The sequence below is a fragment of the Pristiophorus japonicus genome, chromosome 13, assembly GCF_044704955.1.
Source record: "Pristiophorus japonicus isolate sPriJap1 chromosome 13, sPriJap1.hap1, whole genome shotgun sequence".
Classification (NCBI taxonomy): domain Eukaryota; kingdom Metazoa; phylum Chordata; class Chondrichthyes; family Pristiophoridae; genus Pristiophorus; species Pristiophorus japonicus.
In genome coordinates this window covers 79,368,040-79,389,434 of record NC_091989.1, presented here as the reverse complement: position 1 = coordinate 79,389,434, position 21,395 = coordinate 79,368,040, and the positions used below count along the sequence as shown (strand labels likewise).

The 21,395-nt window shown below is 48.0% G+C and overlaps 1 protein-coding gene across 9 annotated transcripts in view; it reads right to left on the bottom strand.

Moving 5' to 3' along the window:
- The window catches only part of cfap54 (cilia and flagella associated protein 54), a 724,932-nt gene that overhangs the window by 290,769 nt on the left and 412,768 nt on the right, over window positions 1-21,395 (bottom strand). For all 9 annotated transcript variants that reach the window (XM_070897703.1, XM_070897704.1, XM_070897705.1 and 6 more), the window contains 2 exons: window positions 2,786-2,971; window positions 877-964 (listed from right to left, as the gene is read on the bottom strand). In XM_070897703.1, the coding sequence (XP_070753804.1) occupies window positions 877-964; window positions 2,786-2,971 (274 nt within the window). The remainder of the gene's footprint in view (window positions 1-876; window positions 965-2,785; window positions 2,972-21,395) is intronic.

Here is a 21,395-nt window from a genome sequence, read left to right as displayed (position 1 = left end):
CTTAAATTGGCAACAACAATGTTAAAAGTTACTGACTAATATAAAAAGAAAAAGAACTACTCACCAATCACCAGCCAATCACTTACCCCCTAGGCTGTGACGTCACCTTTCTGTTTCTTTCTACTTCTTTTTTGCCTTCTCCCTGTAGCTGCACAAGTACGCCTTTTATAGGCCTCCAACCCCGGACTCACGCCTCACCAACGAACTCCCGACGCCTCTCGCGGCCTTTTATAGGCCTCCGACCTCGGACTCACGCCTCACCAACGAACTCCCGACACCTCTCGCGGCCTTTTATAGGCCTCCGACCCCGGACTCACGTCTCACCAACGAACTCCCGACGCCTCTCGCGGCCTTTTATAGGCCTCCGACCCCGGACTCAAGCCTCACCAACGAACTCCCGACGCCTCTCGCGGCCTTTTATAGGCCTCCGACCCCGGACTCATGCCTCACCAACGAACTCCCGACGCCACTCGCGGCCTTTTATAGGCCTCCGACCCCGGACTCACGCCTCACCAACGAACTCCCGACGTGACCTGACCAGGATCCTGTACAAGTGTAACATAATCTCACTACTTCTGAATTGTATATCCCTGGAAATAAATCCCAGTACTGTGTTTGCATTTTTTATTGCTTTGCTGACCTGTGATGCTGCTTATGATTTGTTCACCTGTATCTCTAGATCCCTTTGCTCTTCTATCCCATTCAGATTCTTATATTCTTGCCTGGAATGCTCACTGGAAAGCCAATAGTGACTTCAGTTACTTTTAGACACATGAAATAAATAAATTAAATTAACTGAATCCTTCCTAAATTACCTCTAACATTATCTGTCAGGATAATATCAATTTCAAATATCTGATTAAGTTACAAAAATACCTCCTGTTTCCTGCATAGAACTGAAGATTTCCTTGTTCATGGAGGGCCTGTGCACGCAAATCATTCTGGCTGTTTGCTCGCAGTAGCTCTATTTACAACCAGAATAAAAGAAACATTAGAGAAAAACTTTTGTATTTTCTGTAAAATATTTTTAAACATTCAAAGCTGAATTTTATTAGTTTAGAAACTGCTATGGCCCATATTGGCCCACCATGCATTTTAGAGTGTTGAAACTCTTTCATCTCATTTTTTCTTTCGAATATTTAAAACACTTAAATGAATATTCAGAATAGTCTTCAATTCCCTTTCTAGGTTCTTTTATTCCAAAATTTCACTGAAACATCACAATGGAGATAGTACATTAAAATATAGAGGCATTTCTTCACTAGACTGGACTTATTTCCAATTTTCTTCCTCTCTCCTTTTTTCCTGAAGGCTGAGATTCAGCCTAGAGTGCGATTCCACAGATGCAATCAACCCTTTAATACTTCACTCGAGTGTAGACAATGGCCGCAAATTACCCTTTGTCTTGAATGGGGGGCGGTAAACTTCCGAGACGGGGACTTCCTACGCCTGGCCCGAAATTGGGAAGGAAGGTGCTACCAGGGCAACAGAGCGGCGCTGAGTCCAGTAGCGCACAGAGGAGGCCAGCGCTACGCGGACCGCTGATGCGCTACAATGCCCCTCCCCTTCAATTAAAGAGGAGGGCCACCGCGCACTCTGCAGGCCCTTTTGTGGCCACCACTCGGCCTCCAGAGACGCGATCGACAGAGTGCCAAGCTGCACGATGGTGGCCCGGTCGACACGAGAGCCGAAATAGTTGGGCCAATGCAAGAGTCGGCTGACAAATGAAAACGGCGGCCTGGGGTGCTAAAGACCTCCCCTTTAAGGTGCGCCCCGGCGGTGGATGACGTCCGCCTGCACCAGCCTCACTGCCCGCGGGGCGCAGAGGGGTGGGGGCGGTAAGGGATCGGAGCGCATGCCGATGACGTCATCTTCGGTTGTGCGCCGGCCCGGGGTGCTAATTGCGGGGTGCAGCGTTGCCAGGACATCGCCGCCCCCCCCCCAAACCTATTGGGCAATTTCCACAGAGCGCCCCACCTCCACTGGGCGAAAACACCATTGCACCCCGTTAGCACTCTCCAGAGGTACTAACGGGGCTATATAAATGGGGCAATTTCAGCCCCAATGATTTTTAGCTGGCTGTTTGACTGTGTGGGTATTAACTAAGCCTCAACCTGCCCTCATGTACACTTTCCAGTGGATAATAATTTGGAATGGGAACTTTAACTGATTTTTCATTCCGTAGCTCAGAGTCACTAAGGTCAATTATAACACCCATATCATAGCCCCCAGGTGAGATCAGCAAACTATGTACAGAGTGCATAGAACCTAGAATTACTCTGGACTGTACAGCACAGCACACTAGGCAATGCATGCCATCAACCATGCAAAGACCTATTACTTTTTAAGCAACAAATAGCTACAAGGAGCATTCTGTTATCTGATGCATTGGAATCATTTTAAAAGTTCTGATTAATATATCGATTTTGTGACTGTTTGGCAACAGTGACCTCAGCACCTAAACCGCACAAAGCTCCTGCGGTGGTACTTTCAGCATTGCACTGTGCTTATTTGTTCAAATTAAATTTATTAAAATTGAATGGGGGCAAACGGTATTTTTATGGTTAGTTAATCTACTGAAAACTTTTGAATGTACATTTTGAGTGTTCCTCTCTATTGGCCCATATCTATGATTGAAGTACCCGTTATGTCTTGTTCACCTACATAGACATGAACAAGTGCCTTTACAATAGGCAGAACTGCAGTGTAATCAGGGATCTATAAAAGCTCTGCTATCATATTGATAGATAATTTTAGGTAAAAGAAGGTAATGAGCGTATCTTACCAATGCTATTATCATACGATAAAATCACAAGTGAAACCTGTGACCAAGGCAGTGGCTTACTCAGGACATCCTCAAATAAAAGAAAGTCTTCATTTGACAGGTCTGCGGGTTTGGAATTTTCAATATGCGTTGGTGATGCACTGAACCCAACTTTTCCAGGTAGATGTCTCATGATGTCTTTCCGCCCTAAAATGTAAGCAGACAGTGCTTCAGCTTTTTATTACAATTCTCAGTACAAATGGATGATGTCCTTTTCTGGTGAGATCCGAGAAAGCCACAACATTTTCTTGCAGACAAATGTCACTTCCAATTATCACAATGAAACTAAAATGCTTGTATAATTCAGCCTTACTTATTAATGCATATGATTTTCTTACTACTAAATAACATAAATTATGTGGGGCTAAATTGGATAGCTCCCAAAACAGACGCTGGGATTGCGATGCGCGATTACCCCGTGCACGTTCAATGTAATGCAGGCAGCACGCCATCTTTGTGCTGCCTGCTCATTATCATGATTTCTGCATACAGCCACATTAACCTGCACACCAGTTCATTAGCTGCACACATCAGCAGGGGCCCAATATCATTCCTTACTGGCACTTCATAAAGCTAGCCTGCATTGCATCTTTTAAAGGGAAGGTGCAATTGTGGCAGCTGGAGGTGCTGACATCATTCAGAATAACACTGTGCAACAAACCATGGCTGACCATGGGAGAGAGCATGCATCAAGGTTTTCTGATGCTGCATTGGAGGTCTTGGTGGAGGAGGTGGAAAGGAGAAGAGATATCATGAATCCGCAGGGGTGCAGGAGACCCAGCAAACAGCTGATGAGAAGGCATTGGGAGCAAATAGTCCCGGGAGTCAATGGCAGGAGTTTAGCCCCGAGGACGTGGATGCAGTACTGCAAGAAATTTAATGAGTGGTCAAGGTCAGTGAATGCTTTTTCAAATGCCATATCCTACCAACTGCACCACGAGCCTTAACCATTACTCAATTCACCACACCCCCATCAATCTACCAACAATTTCTACCAATCAGGACTTATACCTAACATTCATATGCTTCATCTCACCCTTAAACACTTAGCACTGTTTCAAGTCTCACATCCACATCTCACAGCTTGCACACACTGCCAGCTATTCAACCATGACAGCCATACCACCCAAACATATTGCAGAGCACTCACTGACACACTTCCCTCTCTTGCAGGAGAAAGTGGTGCACAATCGCAGGCAGCAGGAACTAACTGGAAGGGGAGTGGCACAGCTGCTTGTTCTAACACCCATAAGAACATAAGAACATAAGAAATAGGAACAGGAGTAGGCCATACGGTCCCTCGAGCCTGCTCCGCCATTCAATAAGATCATGGCTGATCTGATTATGGGCTCAGCTCCACTTCCCTGCCCACTCCCCATAACCTCTTATCCCCTTATCGTTTAAGAAACTGTCTATTTCTCTTAAATTTAGTCAATGTCCCGGCTTCCACAGCTCTCTGAGGCAGCAAATTCCAGATTTACAACCCTCTGAGAGAAGAAATTTCTCCTCATCTCAGTTTTAAATGGACGACCCCTTATTCTAAGATCTCTAGTTCTAGTCTCCCCCATCAGTGGAAACATCCTCTCTGCATCCACTTTGTCAAGCCCCCTCATAACCTTATACGTTTCGATAAGATCACCTCATTCTTCTGAATTCCAATAAGTAGAGGCCCAACCTACTCAACCTTTCCTCATAAGTCAACCCCAGAATCAACCAAGTGAACCTTCTCTGAACTGCCTCCAAAGCAAGTATATCCTTTCGTAAATATGGAAACCAAAACTGCATGCAATATTCCAGGTGAGACCTCACCAATACCTTATATAGCTGTAGCAAGACTTCCCTGCTTTTATACTCCATCCCCTTTGCAATAAAGGCCAAGATTCCATTGGCCTTCTTGATCACTTGCTGTACCTGTATACTATCCTTTTGTGTTTCATGCACAAGTACCCCCAGGTCCTGCTGTACTGCAGCACTTTGCAATCTTTCTCCATTTAAATAATAACTTGCTCTTTGATTTTCTTTGCAAAAGTGCATGAGCTCACACTTTCCAACATTATACTCATCTGGCAAATTTTTGCCCACTCCTATTGCAGCTTTTTTGTGTCCTCCTCACTTTTCTTCCCATCTTTGTATCGTCAGCAAATTTGGCTATGTTACACTCGGTCCCTTCTTCCAAGTCATTAATATAGCTTGTAAATAATTGGGATCCCAGCATTGATCCCTGCGGCACCCCACTGGTTACTGATTGCCAACCCAAGAATGAACCATTTATCCCGACTCTCTGTTTTGTGTTCATTAGCCAATCCTCTATCCATGCTAATATATTACCCCCAACCCCGTGAACTTTTATCTTGTGCATAAGCTTTTATGTGGCACCTTGTCAAATGCCTTCTGGACGTCCAAATACACCGCATCCACTGGTTCCCCTTTATCCACCCTGCTATTACATCCTCAAAAAATTCCAGCAAATTTGTCAAACATGACTTCCCCTTCATAAATCCATGCTGACTCTGCCTGACCGAATTTTGCTTTTCCAAATGTCCTGCTACTGCTTCTTTAATAATGGACTCCAACATTTTCCCAACTACTAATGTTAGGCTAACTGGTCTATAGTTTCCTGCTCATTGTCATGGAGTTGACGGTGCTGGCCATTATGGAAAGGGCCATTGCTGAGGCTGTGGCCAGCACTGGGGTTGAATCCACAGAACATGACGATATCCTTATACCTAACCCTCCTTCTCGCATCCACTTCACCTTCATCCCACAATCTCTTCTGACTTATGTGGGAGCAAAGGTCCATATTACCCGAGTACTTCAAATGTCCTTTCTGTATAGTCTGTGAGACCAGCATGCGATGAGTTAAAAGCTAAAAGTTCTAAATTGTGTAAGGGGATTGTAAAGCAAGGATATCCTCACAGAAACGTAAAATAGGAGACCGGGAAGTTTATGTCAGCTTCGTCACTTGTGTTTAGCTTAACAGCTTAAAAACAACAAGGCTATGGGAGCGGATGGAATCCCTGCTGAGGCACTGAAATATGGCGAAGAGGCACTGTTGGTGCGAATGCATGACCTCATCTCCATTTTCTGGAGGGAGGAGAGCATGCCGGGAGATCTCAGAGATGCACTGATCGTGACCATCTTTAAAGAAGGAGACAAGTCCGACTGCGGCAACTACAGAGGAATCTCCCTGTTATCAGCCACTGAAAAAGTCGTTGCTAGAGTCCTCCTCAACCGTCTTCTCCCTGTGGCCGAGGAGCTCCTCCCGGAGTCGCAGTGTGGATTTCGTCCCCTACAGGGCACAACGGACATGATTTTTGCAGCGCGACAGCAATTTGATAAAAATTATTTATAAGTTGAGACGATCCGGGGCCCTACGCTCCCTGGTTGATCATTTGAGTTCAAACTCTGGTGTGTGTGAGTTGGTCGGACCATTGCTGCACTGCGGCGCAGCTGGTCTGACGGGACTGTTGGGAATGGTGGGTTCATCCTCTTGATTGACAGCGAGGTCGATTGCTGGTTGGGTCTGTGTTGGTGGATCGATGATGGTGATGTCCTCTTCAGGTTGTTCCTGGTTGTCAGTGAACCACAGTTTGGTCTGATCCAAATGCTTTCTGCACGTTTGTCCATTCAATAGTTTGACTATAAACACTCTATTCCCCTCCTTGGCCAAAACAGTGCCAGCGACCCATTGAGGACCATGACCGTAATTAAAGACAAACACAGGATTGTTAACATCAATGTCACGCGATACAGCCGTGCGATCGTGGTACATGTTTTGCCGGTGATGCCGGGTTTCCACATGATCATTTAGATCCGGGTGGACCAGGGAGCACTGGTTTTGAGTGCTCTCTTCATTAATAATTCTGCAGGGGGAACCCGAGTGAGCGAGTAGGGTCGCGTCCGGTAGCTGAGCAGAACCCGAGATAAGCGGGTCTGCAAGCAGCCTTCCGTCACGCGTTTCAAGCTCTGCTTGATAGTTTGGACTGCCCGTTCCGCTTAACCATTGGATGTGGGCTTAAACAGGGCAGACCTGATATGCTTGATGCCATTGCGAGTCATAAACTCGTTGGATTCCGAGCTGGTGAAACACGGTCCATTGTCACTGACAAGGATGTCGGGCAAGTCATGGGTGGTAAACATAGCCCGGAGGCTTTCAACGGTAGTAGTGGATATGCTGGATGACATGATTATGCATTCAATCCATTTAGAGTAAGCGTCCACTACAACTAAAAACATCTTTCCGAGAAAGGGGTCAGCAAAATCTATGTGGATATTGGTCTACGGTTTGGAGGGCCACAGACTCAATGGAGCCTCCTTTGGTGCATTGCTCAATTGTGAGCACATGTTGCATTGGTGTACACATGACTCGAAGTCCGAGTCAATGGCGGGCCACCAAACATGCAACCTGGCTATAGCCTGGGTGGGTATTGTGTAGGTCGTGTATAAACGTTTCCCTGCATTTTTTTGGCAAAACCATGTGATTACCCCATAAGAGACAATCCGACTGGATGGACATTTCATCTTTGCGTCGGTGAAACGGCTTAATTTCATCTTGCATTTCCCCGGGAACGGCCGACCAGCTCCCATTGTGGGCACAACTTTTTACAAGTGATAGCACAGGATCCTGGCTGGTCCAGGTCCTGATCTGGCGAGCAGTGATGGGTGACCCCTCGCTCTCAAAAGCATCCATGACCAGTAGCAAGTCTGCGGGCTGTGCCATTTCCACCCCGGTAATGGGCAATGGTAGCGGACTGAAGGCATCAGCAAAGTTCTCCATGCCTGGTCTATGGTGGATAACATAGTCATAGGCGGACAATGTTAGTGCCAATCTTTGGATGCGGGACGAAGCATTGGTGTTTATACCTTTGCTTTCTGAAAACAACGAAATGTAAGGTTTGTGGTCGGTTTCAAGCTCAAACCGAAGTCCAAATAGGTATTGGTGCATTTTCTTAACCCCATATACACATGTTAAAGCCTCTTTTCGACCATACTGTAAGCTCTTTCAGCCTTAGACAGACTTCTAGACGCGTATGCATCCGGTTGAAGTTTGCCCGATACATTGGTTTGCTGTAACACACAGCCGACACCGTACGAAGATGCATCACAAGCTAGCACGAATCGTTTACACGGGTCATACGGTACAAGTAACTTATTAGAATAAAGTAGGTTTCTGACCTTCTCAAAGGCTGTCTCTTGAGATTTACCCCAAATCCAGTCGTCACCCTTACGTAGCAACATGTGCAACGGTTCCAGCAAAGTGCTTAACTCGGGTAGAAAGTTACCAAAATAGTTGGAGCCCCAGGAACGAATGCAGCTCCATCACATTCTGTGGTCTGGGTGCATTCTTGAAGGCCTCTGTCTTTGAGTCTGTGGGTCTGATGCCGTCTGCCGCAATCTTTCTCCCCAAAAATTCGACCTCTGGCACCAGGAAAACACACTTGGAGTGTTTCAGCCTGAGTGCCACTCTATCTGGTCGACTTAGAACCTCTTCCAGGTTGTGCAGGTGTTCGGTGATGTCACGACCGGTGATCAGGATGTCGTCTTGAAACACAACAGTGCGTGGAACCGATTTAAGCAGACTCTCCATGTTCCTCTGGAAGATGGCAGCAGCCGAGCGAATCCCAAAAGGGCACCGGTGGTATATAAACAGTCCTTTGTGCGTGTTGATGCACGTCAATCTTTTCGAAGATTCAGCCAGCTCCTGTGTCATGTAGGCGGAGGTTAGGTCCAACTTGGTGAACAACTTCCCCCCACCCCCCACTAACGTTGCGAACAAGTCATCCGCCTTGGGTAGCGGGTACTGGTCTTGTAACGAGACTCGGTTGATCGTTACCTTGTAATCTCCGCAGATTCTGACCGTGACATCGCTTTTCAACACCAGAACAATCGGACTGGCCCACTCGTTGAACTCGACTGGCGATATGATTCCCTCTCGTTGAAGTCTGTCCAGTTCGATCTCGATTTTCTCCCTCATCATATATGGAACCGCTTGAGCCTTGTGATGAACGGGCCTTGCATCGGGGACTAGATAGATCTGCACCTTGGTGCCTGTGAAGTTGCCAATGCCTGGTTCAAATAGCGACGGAAACTTACTCAGCACTTTGGCGCACGAGGCATCATCCACTGAAGACAGTGCTTTGATGTCGTCCCAGTTCCATCGAATATTTCCCAGCCAGCTTCTGCCGAATAGCGTTGGGCCATCGCTTGGTACAATCCACAGATAAATCATGCACAGCTCCATCGTACGATACCCAATGACTGGTATGAGATCTTTGGTGTAGATGCGCAGCTTTGTCTGAATCGGGCTCAGTTTGGGCCTTTGTGCCTTGTTGCCCCACAGTTTCTAAAAAGCGTTCTGGTTCATAATTGACTGACTCACCCCCCGTGTCCAACTCCATTGATACCAGAATACCGTTCAATTTGACTTTCAGCATGATAGGATGGCTCTTTGTGGTGAAGGTGTGTACGCCATACAGATTCTTCGGGTTGAGTTGCCTCTCGTTTGTTCTGTGTGATCCGCGCCGGATCGATCATCCTCTGTCGATTCTGCCACGTGGTGAGTCGCAGCACTCTTGCACATTCGCTGGAGGTGCCCCATTGTGTCACAGCCTTTGCACACGTAGTGCTTGAATCGACATTGATGGGCTCGATGATTACCCCCGCAGCACCAACATGGTGCTAATGGATTTGCATTCACACCTGATGGCGGACTCTGAGTCATCCTAGGTCTTGCAGCTGCAGGTGTGTAGATCCTGCCATATGCAGTTCTGCCTGCTAGCGACATTATTTTATGCACAGTACTTGCCGATGAGCTTCGATGATGGGAAGATATCTGTCTGGTACTATCGCTCGTGGATATGAATGCCTGGGCTATCGTGATGGCCTTGCTCAGGTCGAGGGATTTGGCGGACAGCAGCTTGCAAAGAATGACCTTGTGGCCAATGCCAAGCACAAAAAAGTCCCGCAGCATTTCCCCCAAATATCCAGCAAATTCACAAATTCCCGCAAGATGTCTCAGGTCGTCGATATAACTCACCGCGTCCTGGCCCTCGGAGCGGTGGTGCGTTTAAAAGCGATACCTGGCCATTAAGACGCTCTCCTTCGGCTTGAGGTGGTTCCAAACCAGCGTACACAACTCTGTATATGTCTTCTCCGCTGGTTTCTCGGTGCTAGCAGATTCTTGATGAGGCCGTATATTGTGGACCCACACACGGTGAGGAGAATCGCCCTGCGCCTGATCGCTTTATCGTTCCCAACCAGCTCGTTGGCCACGAAGTACTGGTCGAAATGCTCAACGAAGGCTTCCCAATCATCACCCTCTACAAATCTCTCTAAAATACCAACGGCAGCCATGACCACGTGAAAGTTCGTCATCTATTACTCGTCACCAAGTGTTAAGTATGGAAGAACTCCACAAGACTGATTACTGTGAGCTAAAACTGATGTGACCTTAGTCTTGTTAATACAACTCCAGAGTGCCTAAGCAGCGTGGCAGGCAATCTTTTATACTCCCTCGCATGAGGTGTGCAGGTGACACTTGGGCCTCCAACAGTTGCGCCCTCTGGTGGCAAGTCTTACACAGTTACAATGTTTACATACGTAACATTTCCCATACCTCGGGAGCCTCTTATCAACAAGAGCAGACATTGACAACGAGATTCAACACCGCCTCCAGTGCGCCAGTGCAGCCTTTGGCCGCCTGAGGAAAAGAGTGTTTGAAGACCAGACCCTCAAAACTGCCACCAAGTTCATGGTCTACAAGGCTGTAGTAATACCCTCCCTCCTGTATGGCTCAGAGACATGGACCATATACAGTAGACACCTCAAGTCACTGGAGAAATACCACCAACAATGTCTCCGCAAGATCCTGCAAATCCCCTGGGAGGACAGACGCACCAACATTAGCATCCTGGACCAGGCCAACATCCCCAGCATTGAAGCACTTGATCAGCTCCGCTGGGCAGGCCACACTGTTTGCATGCCAGACACGAGACTCCCAAAGCTAGCGCTCTATTCGGAACACCTTCACGGCAAACGAGCCAAAGGTGGGCAGAGAAAACGTTACAAGGACATCCTCAAAGCCTCCCTGATAAAGTGCAACATCCCGACTGACACCTGGGAGTCCCTGGCCAAAGACTGCCCTAAGTGGAGGAAGTGCATGCGCGAGAGCGCTGAGCACCTCGAGTCTCATCGCCAAGAACATGCAGAAATCAAGCGCAGGCAGCGGAAAGACCGTGCAGCAAACCTGTCCCACCCACCCTTTCTTTCAACGACTATCAGTCCCACCTGTGACAGGGACTGTAGTTCTTGTATTGGGCTGTTCAGCCATCTAAGAACTCATTTAAGAGTGGAAGCAAGTCTTCCTCGATTCCGAGGGACTGCCTATGATGATGATGTTTAGGGGATGGTAAAGAGTTTCATGACGGCAACAAAATAATTAGAACAGTTAAGTGCCTGGTTGTTTAGTTTATGTTGTTATTCTGTTGTATTTCTATATATCTTTGATGTACTATGATTTATTTGTAGTATGCATGGAATGTAGTGATCAAAGGTGAAAATTGGTGCAAGAAATGTAAGCGAATGACCATTTAGTAGCTCACACTGGAATCGTAAAATGTGCTGTCTCAACAGCTCACTCTCATACTGGAATGGTGTAGTATGAAACAACTGGTTGTGGATAGTATGAGGATTCAATAAAGACCTGATCCTGCATTACTACAACTGTGTGTGTGTAACCTGGTCAAAACAGGACAATAATTCAGTCCAACAACGTACAAGCTGCAGTTGATGTAAGCATGCACTTTTTACTGCCCCCTCTCCCCTCATCACCTTTGTGCCCTTTTCATTTCAGATACACAATAAGTGCAATCTGGCAGTGGAGGAAAACCAAGAAGACCATGACGATAAAGACACACCGTCACTTGATTTCATACTCGCTGCCAACAGCTCAGATACTGACACTGCACGTATCTTAAAGGATAGCATAGAGGCAGGATCTGCATGTGGTGAGCTAGGGTAGAGCGGAAAGGAGAGTGCAGGTGCCATCCTGCTGGAGACCAATGTTGCACACGTGTTCTGTTGCAGAGGACTCAGATGAGGACTTCGATGAGTCAGGGTACAGAAGAAGGCTGATGAGTATACACAACCAAATGCTTGATGCATTGGGAAGCCTTCTAGAAAGCCGGTGATCACTGTCAAGGAACATGAAGGAGTGTGGCACTAACTTGGCACAGAGCTTGAAACCCATCCTTTCCAACATGCAACTGGTGGCCAACTCTATCAATACACTTGTGAAAGAAAAAAAGAAAGACTTACATTTATATAGAGCCTTTCACGACATCAGGAGTCCCAATGAAGTACTTTTGCAGTTTAGTTACTGTTGCAATGTAGGAAACGTGGACCCGATCACGATGCAGCACCTGATAGCCAATTCTCAGCTTCCATTGCATCACAAGCAGTTTCCACCAAAAGTCTGAGTGGTGCAGTGGAAGCTCAGACTTATGCCATGCAAGGTCAGCTTGCTGCCATGTAAGCTCAGACTGCTGCCACCATGGCTGTGTTTTACAGTGTTCAAAGGGGCATGCAGGATGTCGCAGCAGCCAACAATCTGTCCTCCAATATATTGGGCTCAATTTTCCCCAATGCCGTTTTTTGGCATATTTCAAGCGTTAAGCCCGTTTTTTTTGGCCCCGACTACTCCAAAAAAATGACTTGAAAGTTTCCCCGTTCTAATTATTGGAATTGGTGCCACGCAGCCTATCCTGTAGCCTCGGGGGGTGAACCTAATGTCTGCATCGAAGAAAGGATGCTCCCCCTTCTGCACATACACAAAAAAAAAAATGACGTTTTTTAAGTGACTGCTATGGGCACGCATGCCCAATACACATCCCGGTCTGCATTCAGCCATTTTTAAAGAGCTAGTTGTGTGTGAGAACTGGGAAAATTTTAATTTTCAATGGAAAAAAATCGGAGCTGCAATATGCAACGTGGCTCAAGGATCAAGAATTTCTCACAAGAGGAAGTGGAGGCACTAGTTACTGTAATTGAGGCCAGATGGCACAAGCTGGATACCCACAGAAGTCACATAAAAGTTACACCAAATGAAATGAAGAAACGCTGGAACCAACTTGCAGAAGATCACAGCGCAATGGTGACCACCCCGAGGTCTGGAGGCCAGTGCAAAAAGAAGTGGCAGGACCTTGGTCCACTTGTTAGTGTAAGTAATATTTTCATTTATTCACTGGAATTGCAGTTGTAAATGTGACCATCTGTATGTCCTACCCAGCAGAAAGACACCCTCTCTAAAAAGTTATATTTTCATCTCTGCCGAGGAAGGTGGCACACAACAAAAGAGAGAGAACTCGAACAGGAGGAGGCCTGGCAAAACTGCATCCACTAGAACCCTTGGAAGACAGGGTCGCTGCTTTGATGAGTCCTTCCTGGAGAAAAGCAAACAACACTGCACAAGCTGAGCCCATACTCGAGGGAGAAGGTAAGTCCTGCAAATTCCACACACTGGCTTTGCTAAAAGTTAAATACTGCACGGGCTAGCCACGCTTAGGTTCCTGGGGATGTCTCCGTTAGCCATGTTTCGGTTGATGCAATGTGCTATCATTCATCATGGTCCTTCAAATCAGCCTGCTGCCTGCACTGTGTGAGCCTACTCATGCCACCCAGCCTGCCTCCTCCTCTGCTGCTAACCATTTGACTGTTCTGTTATATTTTACAGAACTTGAGGCCAACCCTGATGAGGCTGAAGCCGATGCAGAAGACGATACAGACGCGGACGAGCCTGAAGTGGAGAACATCTTCCAATCCCACCTTCCAGATCAAGAGCATGGGGGTGAGGAGGAGGGGCAGGGGAAGGATGAACCCCCCACTGTTGTACTCACTCCGGAGGAGGTTCTGGTGCCGCCCATTGAGGTGCCAGCCCCTTTCCTGAGTGGTACGAGTGTTGGGACGTTCCATGGTTTCACACAATCTGAGGAGACGTGTTCCAGTGGGGTGCAGCAAGCCCCATCCAGGGCCCCGCCCGACCGAGGCTGCAGGTCCCAGTGGGATGCAGTGAGCCACACCCAGAGTGAAGAGGGTAAGGAGAGCTCGACAGCACTCTCCTGAGGTGCAGGATGTAACATGGCAAAGAGTGGGGAGAGCATTGACCTTACGCGATCACTCCTGGGGTGGGTGATGAGGTATCGGGACTGTCGGGAGAAGTAATAACACTTTCGCGAGAAATGGGAACACTGTCCCTGCACATCAGGGAGAGAATGTTCGCAGGTAGCTGATTTCCTGTCAGTGAACATGAGGGAGGAAATGTTGCAGGTAGTTGAGATGCTGTCGGGGCAGATGAGGGAGGGAATGTTGGAGGTAGCTGCTGTAATAAGGGAACACGCCCAGACCACGTGGCCATTGACAGAATCAACTGCCACTCCCACTCCAATCCCCAGACCAATCTCTGAAGAGGCCCAAGCCGGGCCTTCCACATTACCACCTGCCCACGCCCCCCCCATCAAGAAGTACCATTACCCGAGATGCTTGAAAGAATAAGCTTGGTACCAATCCGCGAAACGCTGCGCCACCGCCTGCGGGCAAGGGTGGAGTCAACAAGACCCAGCGCAGCAGGCGGTCTTAGAATAAGGTTGAGGAGAGATGGGTGCAGCCTTTCTTTGCTGTTGTTATTGTTATTATTGTTATTATTGTTGTGACTGTTTTCAAATTAAAAGTGTTTTGTAAGTGATATAAATTTACAAGTTTAAAAGTTATAAGTGATCTTAAAGTTTGTAAGTGATCTTAATTGAAAACTTGAAAGTTTGATCCAAGAATATTTTTATTAAAGTTAAGTACAAACAAGTGTTAAACTTTTGAATAAAATATATTTTAAATTAAACTGAATCATTTCCATTATTTGTTCCATTATTAACACAACTTTTTGAAGTAAATAAGAATAATTTCCATTATTTGTTCCATTAACATAACACAACATTACAGAACATGTCCAAACAGTAAACATGGGCCATTTGGAATAGTTGCCGCTGAGCCTTCAGGCAGCAAAGTGTTCACGGATGAGCTGCTGGCGCAAGGCTCGAGCAATCGTTAAAGGAGCATGACGGCCCGCCCTCCTCCGCCGTCGTGCTCCGGGTTCAGGTAGTTGCATGGCTTCCTCGTCCTCCTCATCTGCACCTTCCTCCTTATCATCAGCCATTCTCATCTCAGATGGGTCTTCTACTACCAGCTACTGCCTCATGATGGCTAAGTTATGCAGCATGCAGCGGACAACAGTGAACTGACCGACAATCTCAGGGGAGTATTGCAAGTAGCTTCCGGAAGGGTCCAGGCATCGGAAACGCTGTTTCAAGATGCCAATGGTCCTCTCTATTATGCTGCACATCGCAATGTGCGACATGTTGTATTCCCAGTCAGCTTCTGTCCGGGTTACACGTCGGGGTATCATGAGCCAGGTGGTGAGGCCATATCCTTTGACTCCCAGCAGCCAACTCTGCCCTTCTGGCTGCTGCTGAAACATGGCAGAAAAAGCACTCTAGCTTAGGATGAACACATCATGGGTCCACCCAGGGTATCTCGCATCAACTGCCATGATGTGATGCATGTCGTCACAGAGTGGAAGCCTTTTCTGTTCCTGTACATCTTGGAATCCTCCAAAAGGTGCTCGCAAGGTGATGTGGGTACAATCAATGCAGCCCTGTACCTTTGAGAAGCCAGCAATCTTGGAGAAACCCACAGCCCTGTCACGCATTGCCTGGGCGGTCATGGGGAACTTTATGTAGTCACTCCTCCGGGCATATAGTGCAGCAGTCACCTGCCGAATGCAGATATGTGTTGCATATTGAGAAATGACGCACACATCTCCAGTTGTGGCCTGGAATGATCCAGATGCATAAAATGAAAGTGCAGCTGTAACCTTCACTTCAACTGAGAAAGCAGTCCTCCTGATGCTTCTAGGGTGCAGGTTTGCTTTTACTAACTCACAGATCTCGGTTACAACTTATTTGTGGAAATGCAGCCTTCTCACAGTCTGCATCATTCAGGTGCAGGTATGAGCGCCTGTCTCGATATAACCGATGTGGGTAAGGCCTCCCGCGCATCATCCTACGTGTTCTGAGGTTCCTGAGGTGAAGATGTCTAATCAATCTTCTCCTCCGCAGCACAATCATGCAGAAGGTTTGCACAAGGCACGATGGCATTGTCAATATTGCCCCCATAATTTAATTGTAGCTTTGCAAGAGCTCAAACCAGCAGGACACAACACTCACACCTTCTTTCCTCTCTCTCTCCCCAAGGTGGACGCCCTTGTATGGACCACATCCAATAGGCTTGCTTAGAACGGAAAGCTAGGCATTCAATGAAGAAACAAAGTCTAATGCAATTGTTTAATTTTTTATGTTTTTCAAAGTACCACCCCACCGAACTGTGTCTCCTCCGGGCTCGAGGGTCAGCTGGCAGGATCGCTCCATCGCCCGGACAAAGGGGCTCGGCTTGCACACCCGCAACCCCCCCCACCACTCCCTCCCTCTGGGCTTCTTTTGAAGCTGCTGTATAGCCTAAGGGTTCTCATCCCTTATATAAGTGGCGGGCAGTTCAGTTCGACTTCCACCCCACCCCACCTGGGTTTCGTTTGAAGCCGAGAGCCGAACCCCTGTGTCTGGGCGAGGGAGCGATTCTGCCGGCTGACGCTCCGACCCTCGAGCCCAGTGAGGAGACGTTCGGTGGTGGCGTGGTACTTTGAAAAAAATCCAAAATTAAAGAATTGCATTAGATATCCACTTTTTCCCTTTTGACTTTGAAAAAATTAAGCTTCATGATACATATTCTTTGCCTTCTTGACTCTCTCCAAAGCTTCGCCTAAAAACAATGGCATCTTTCTGTGCCAATTTTTTAATGTGCGCTGCTTTTTCTTAAGTGCCCAGAAGGTTTTTTGGGAGTGGTCACATACGTTGTCCGAGGAAAAATGTAATTGGCCAAATTTGTCTAAATGTGAAAAACTGGGGTAGACATCAGGTTATGCCCCCATGACGCAAAAAAATCGTAACCTAAAAAAACATACCTAATTGAGTTAAGCGGGCGCAGAAACTTTGGGGAAACCTGGAGATTTTAATTTACTCCAAAAAAAACGCGCACACCAAAGAAATGGCGCAGATAACTGGAGAAAATTGAGCCCATTACTAGGATTGCTGAGGTGCCGTCCCAGGGAAGTGGCAGTGTCTCCATGCAGCACAAGCCTATTGTCCACTCTCAGGATGACAGCACTCCTGCCACTTCACCAGTACTCTTGCCATTGCCTGTCAGCCAGCCAGCTAGCCCAGACTAATGTCACCCATGCCAAGATGGGGATGTCTAAAGTTGGGCCTTCTAGGCCTTCAAGGCCCAGAGCCCTCCAAGGCCATCTGCAGTGTCTTCCACTGAAAGTCAGCAGCCTTCCACCAGCCATGCTGCAGCTACTGGGGTAGCAGAGAGATCGTGGCGAAGGTGCAGCGAATGGGGGTACGGGGCCCAGAAGAGGCGAGAACCCAGGGACAGTACAGGCCAGCCTACTCTGCGATATGTGTGCACACTAGGTCCGTGCAGCAGAGCAGGTCTCCAGTTGTCCTGGTTAACCCTTGCCACTGGATAAAGGCCTAGCTCTGTCAAGCCTGTGTGGTGGCTGGTGTGCAACGGTCACCACATGTTAAAAAAATCCACGCACAGCCATCTTCCACCCTTCAATTGGAGTTCAGGACTGGAGCATCGGGTCCTTCATTGAAACATCTGTGAACTCATGTGGAAGCAAGTCATCCGCGTTCAAGGGACCGCCTATGATGATGATGATGACTTCATAGGAGTACTAGGATAGGCAAAGGCAAAGTGCTGCAGTACAGTGGGATTTGTGGGTACTTATGCATGAAACACAAAAGGATAGTATGCAGGTACAGCAAGTGATCAGGAAGGCCAATGGTATCTTGGCCTTTATTGTGAAGGGGATGGAGTATAAAAGCAGTGAAGTCTTACTACAGCTATATAAGATATTGGTGAGGCCACACCTGGAATACTGCGTGCAGTTTTGGTTTCCATATTTACGAAAGGATCATCATCATCATAGGCAGTCCCTCGGAATCGAGGAAGACTTCCTTCCACTCCTGAAGTGAGTTCGTTGTCCATGAGGGTCCTGACGTTCCAAGTCCAGAACTTCATGTTAACGGAATGGAAGATGCCTGTGCGTGAGTTCTTTTAACGTGGGGTGGGCGTTGCACACCGGCAACCACATGGGCTTAGCTGATCCAGTGGCAAGGGGGTCCAAGATGACTGGAGACCAGGCACTGCTATATGGGCCTATTTGCCTACGACGAGAATTTGGCCGCAGGCTCGGCACTGGGTAGCACCCTTGGTGGTAGGTGGTCCGAGGCCTGGTTGGGGGCAGGCATTGGGAGGGTCAGTGGCCCACCGGGATTCAGAGTGGGAGGGCAGGGGGGTCTATACTTGCTTTGGAGCAGTTCAGAGAAGGTTCACTCGGTTGATTCTGGGGATGAGGGGGTTGACTTATGAGGAAAGGTTGAGTAGGTTGGGCCTCTACTCATTGGATTTCAGAAGAATGCGAGGTGATCTTATTTAAACATATAAGATTATGAGGGGGCTTGACAAAGTGGATGCAGAGAGGATGTTTCCACTGATGGGGGAGACTAGAACTAAGGGGTATGATCTTAGAATAAGGGGCCGCCCATTTAAAACTGAGATGAGGAGAAATTTCTTCTCTGAGGGTTGTAAATTTGTGGAATTCGCTGCCTCAGAGAGCTGTGGAAGCTGGGACATTGAATAAATTTAAGACAGAGATAGACAGTTTCTAAACGATAAGGGAACAAGGGGTTATGGGGAGCGGGCAGGGAATTGGACCTGAATCCATGATCGGATCATCCATGATCTTACTGAATGGCGGAGCAGGCTCGAGGGGCCGAATGGCCTACTCCTGCTCCTATTTCTTATGTTGTTATGTTCTAAGACAGGCACTAAGGGAATGCACAAGGGTGATTAGTTCAATTTTGTCTGTAATATGGCATGATTTACTTTAAGAATTTGGTTTGCAATGTTTATTTTGTGTTGATTTATTCTTGCATCGTGGCCAAGAGGTCAATGACAATGACAGAGGGAAGATAAGGAGTGTGGGACTGTTGGTGAATGGGGAATTCTGTTGAGGTTTTACTGGTATCACACTTGAATCAGTTCTTCACACACAGCCCGGGTACAAAGATTAGGTTGCAGCCTCTCTTCCTCTTCCTCCTGTACCGCCTCCTCCTGCTGCTTTTTAACTTCTCGTCTGATGGCAAGGGCTGTCTCCTCATGATGGCAAGGTGGTGCAGCATGCAGCATACCTCCACAAATCTTGAAATCCGCTCAGCCGAGACTGCAGTGGTCCTTCAGAGTGGTCCAGGCAAAGGAATCATTGCTTCAGCACACCAATGAGCTGCTCCATCACAATTCTTGTGGCAGCATGGCTCTCATTGTATGAAAACTGCACAAGTGTGCGTGGGTTGGGAACTTGAGTCATGAGCCATGTTGTCAGTGGATAGCCCTCGTCATCCAGTAGCCTCACTTTGGTTTGCCGTAGTGGCTGAAATACAGCTGGCACAGCGGACAGTCTCAGAATGAAGGTATCATGACTGATGCCACGAAACCGAGCACTGACCTGCATGATGCGCTGCCTGTGGTCACATACCAGCTGCACTTGAGGGAGTGGAATCCCTTTTGGTTCCAGTACATGGCAGAGTTGACATATGGTGTCTGCAAAGCAATCTGCATGCAGTCAATGGCACCCTGCACCATGGGAAAGCCTGCAAACCTTGCAAACTCTTGTTCTCGCTCTACCTGCTTCTCTCTGGCAAGAGGGAATGCAATAAAGTTATCTCTCTTTACATAGAGAGCCTCAGTGACCTCCCTTATGCAACAGTGCACTGCAAACTGCTCGATGTTGCTAATATCTCCAGAACTAGCCTGGAAGGAGCCAAATGCATAAAAGTTCATAAGCCACGGTCACCATCACAGCCACTGGCAATGCTGTCCGTGGCCTGCTCTGAGGATGGAGTTGTAGCTGCAGCAGTTGGCACATTTCAGTGACGACCTCCTAGTGAAGCGCAAGCATCTCAAACGTTGGTCATTGCTGAGGTTCAGGTAGGAGAGTTGCTCCCTTACACAACAGTGGCAGGTAAACTACGAGATGTTGCAAATATATCCAGCTCCAGCATGGAAGGAGCCCGAGACACCGAAATTCATGGCCACAGTCGCCTTCACAGCCACTGGCAATACAGTCCTCGCCCGGTTCTGAGGTTTCAGTTGTGGCTTAGCAGGTGGCAGATTTCAGTGAGGACGTCCTTAGTGAGCTGCAAATGTCTGATTCACTGAACCAAGAATTGCTCCCTGAACATCCTGGGCAGATATGGTTTCCTCTTGAGAGCCCTTCTCACCCTTCTTCTTCTAGCAGCTTGTCCTGCTCTGCTTGGCTGCAAAGAGATTTAGATAGGTTAAGCGAATGGGCTAAGGTTTGGCAGATGGAATACAATGTCGGAAAGTGTGAAGTCATCCACCTTGGGGAAAAAAAACAGTAAAAAAGGGAATATTATTTGAATGGGGAGAAATTACAACATGCTGCGGTGCAGAGGGACCTGGGGGTTGTGCATGAAACTCTTTTTGGAGTTTACCTGCAAAACAAAAACATTAATCGGTGCCACCCGCCCTGGATGACACACCAGACATTTACAAGGCCCTCTTTTTTTTCCTTTTTTGGGTTTTTTTTTTGGGCACTAAAATCAAATTTTCCTTTTTCCAGTGCCCCCTATAAAAGGGGAGGGGGACACTAAAAGCACCGGCAATTAAAACAAATTAAACTTTAAAACGTAAAATCAAATTAAATTTGGTTGCCGGGCGTGATGATGCACTCCAGTCCCTCCGGTGCCCACCTCTCGCGGAAGGCCGCGAGCGTACCGGTGGACACCGCGTGCTCCATCTCCAAGGACACCCTGGACCGGATGTAAGAGCGGAAGAGAGGCAGGCAGTCAGGTTGAACGACCCCCTCGACCGCCCGCTGCCTGGACCGGCTGATGGCACCCTTGGCCGTGCCCAGGAGCAGTCCTACGAGGAGGCCTTCGGACCTACCCACTCCCCTCCGCATAGGGTGCCCAAAGATCAGGAGAGTGAGACTGAAGTGCAGCCAGAATTTCAGGAGCAGCCCCTTCATATAATGGAACAGGGGCTGCAACCTCGTGCATTCAATAAAAACATGGAACACGGACTCCTCCAGACCGCAGAAATTGCAGGCGGCCTGGGAGTCCGTGAACCGGCTTAAAAATTTATTGCACGGCACTGCTCCGTGCACCACCCTCCAGGCCAAGTCCCCAACAAATAGTGGGAGGACCCCTGCGTAGAGTGCCCTCCATCGGGGACCCCCGCCTCCTCCGGACGGCAGGATGGTACGCCATGGCATGTCCGGACGGCAGGCGAGGATGGCAAAGTTGAGAGTGTGCAGGAGCAGCCCGTACAGGAAACCCCTCCGCGCGGAACTGAAGGGCACGGAGGGGATTTCCCCGAGGCG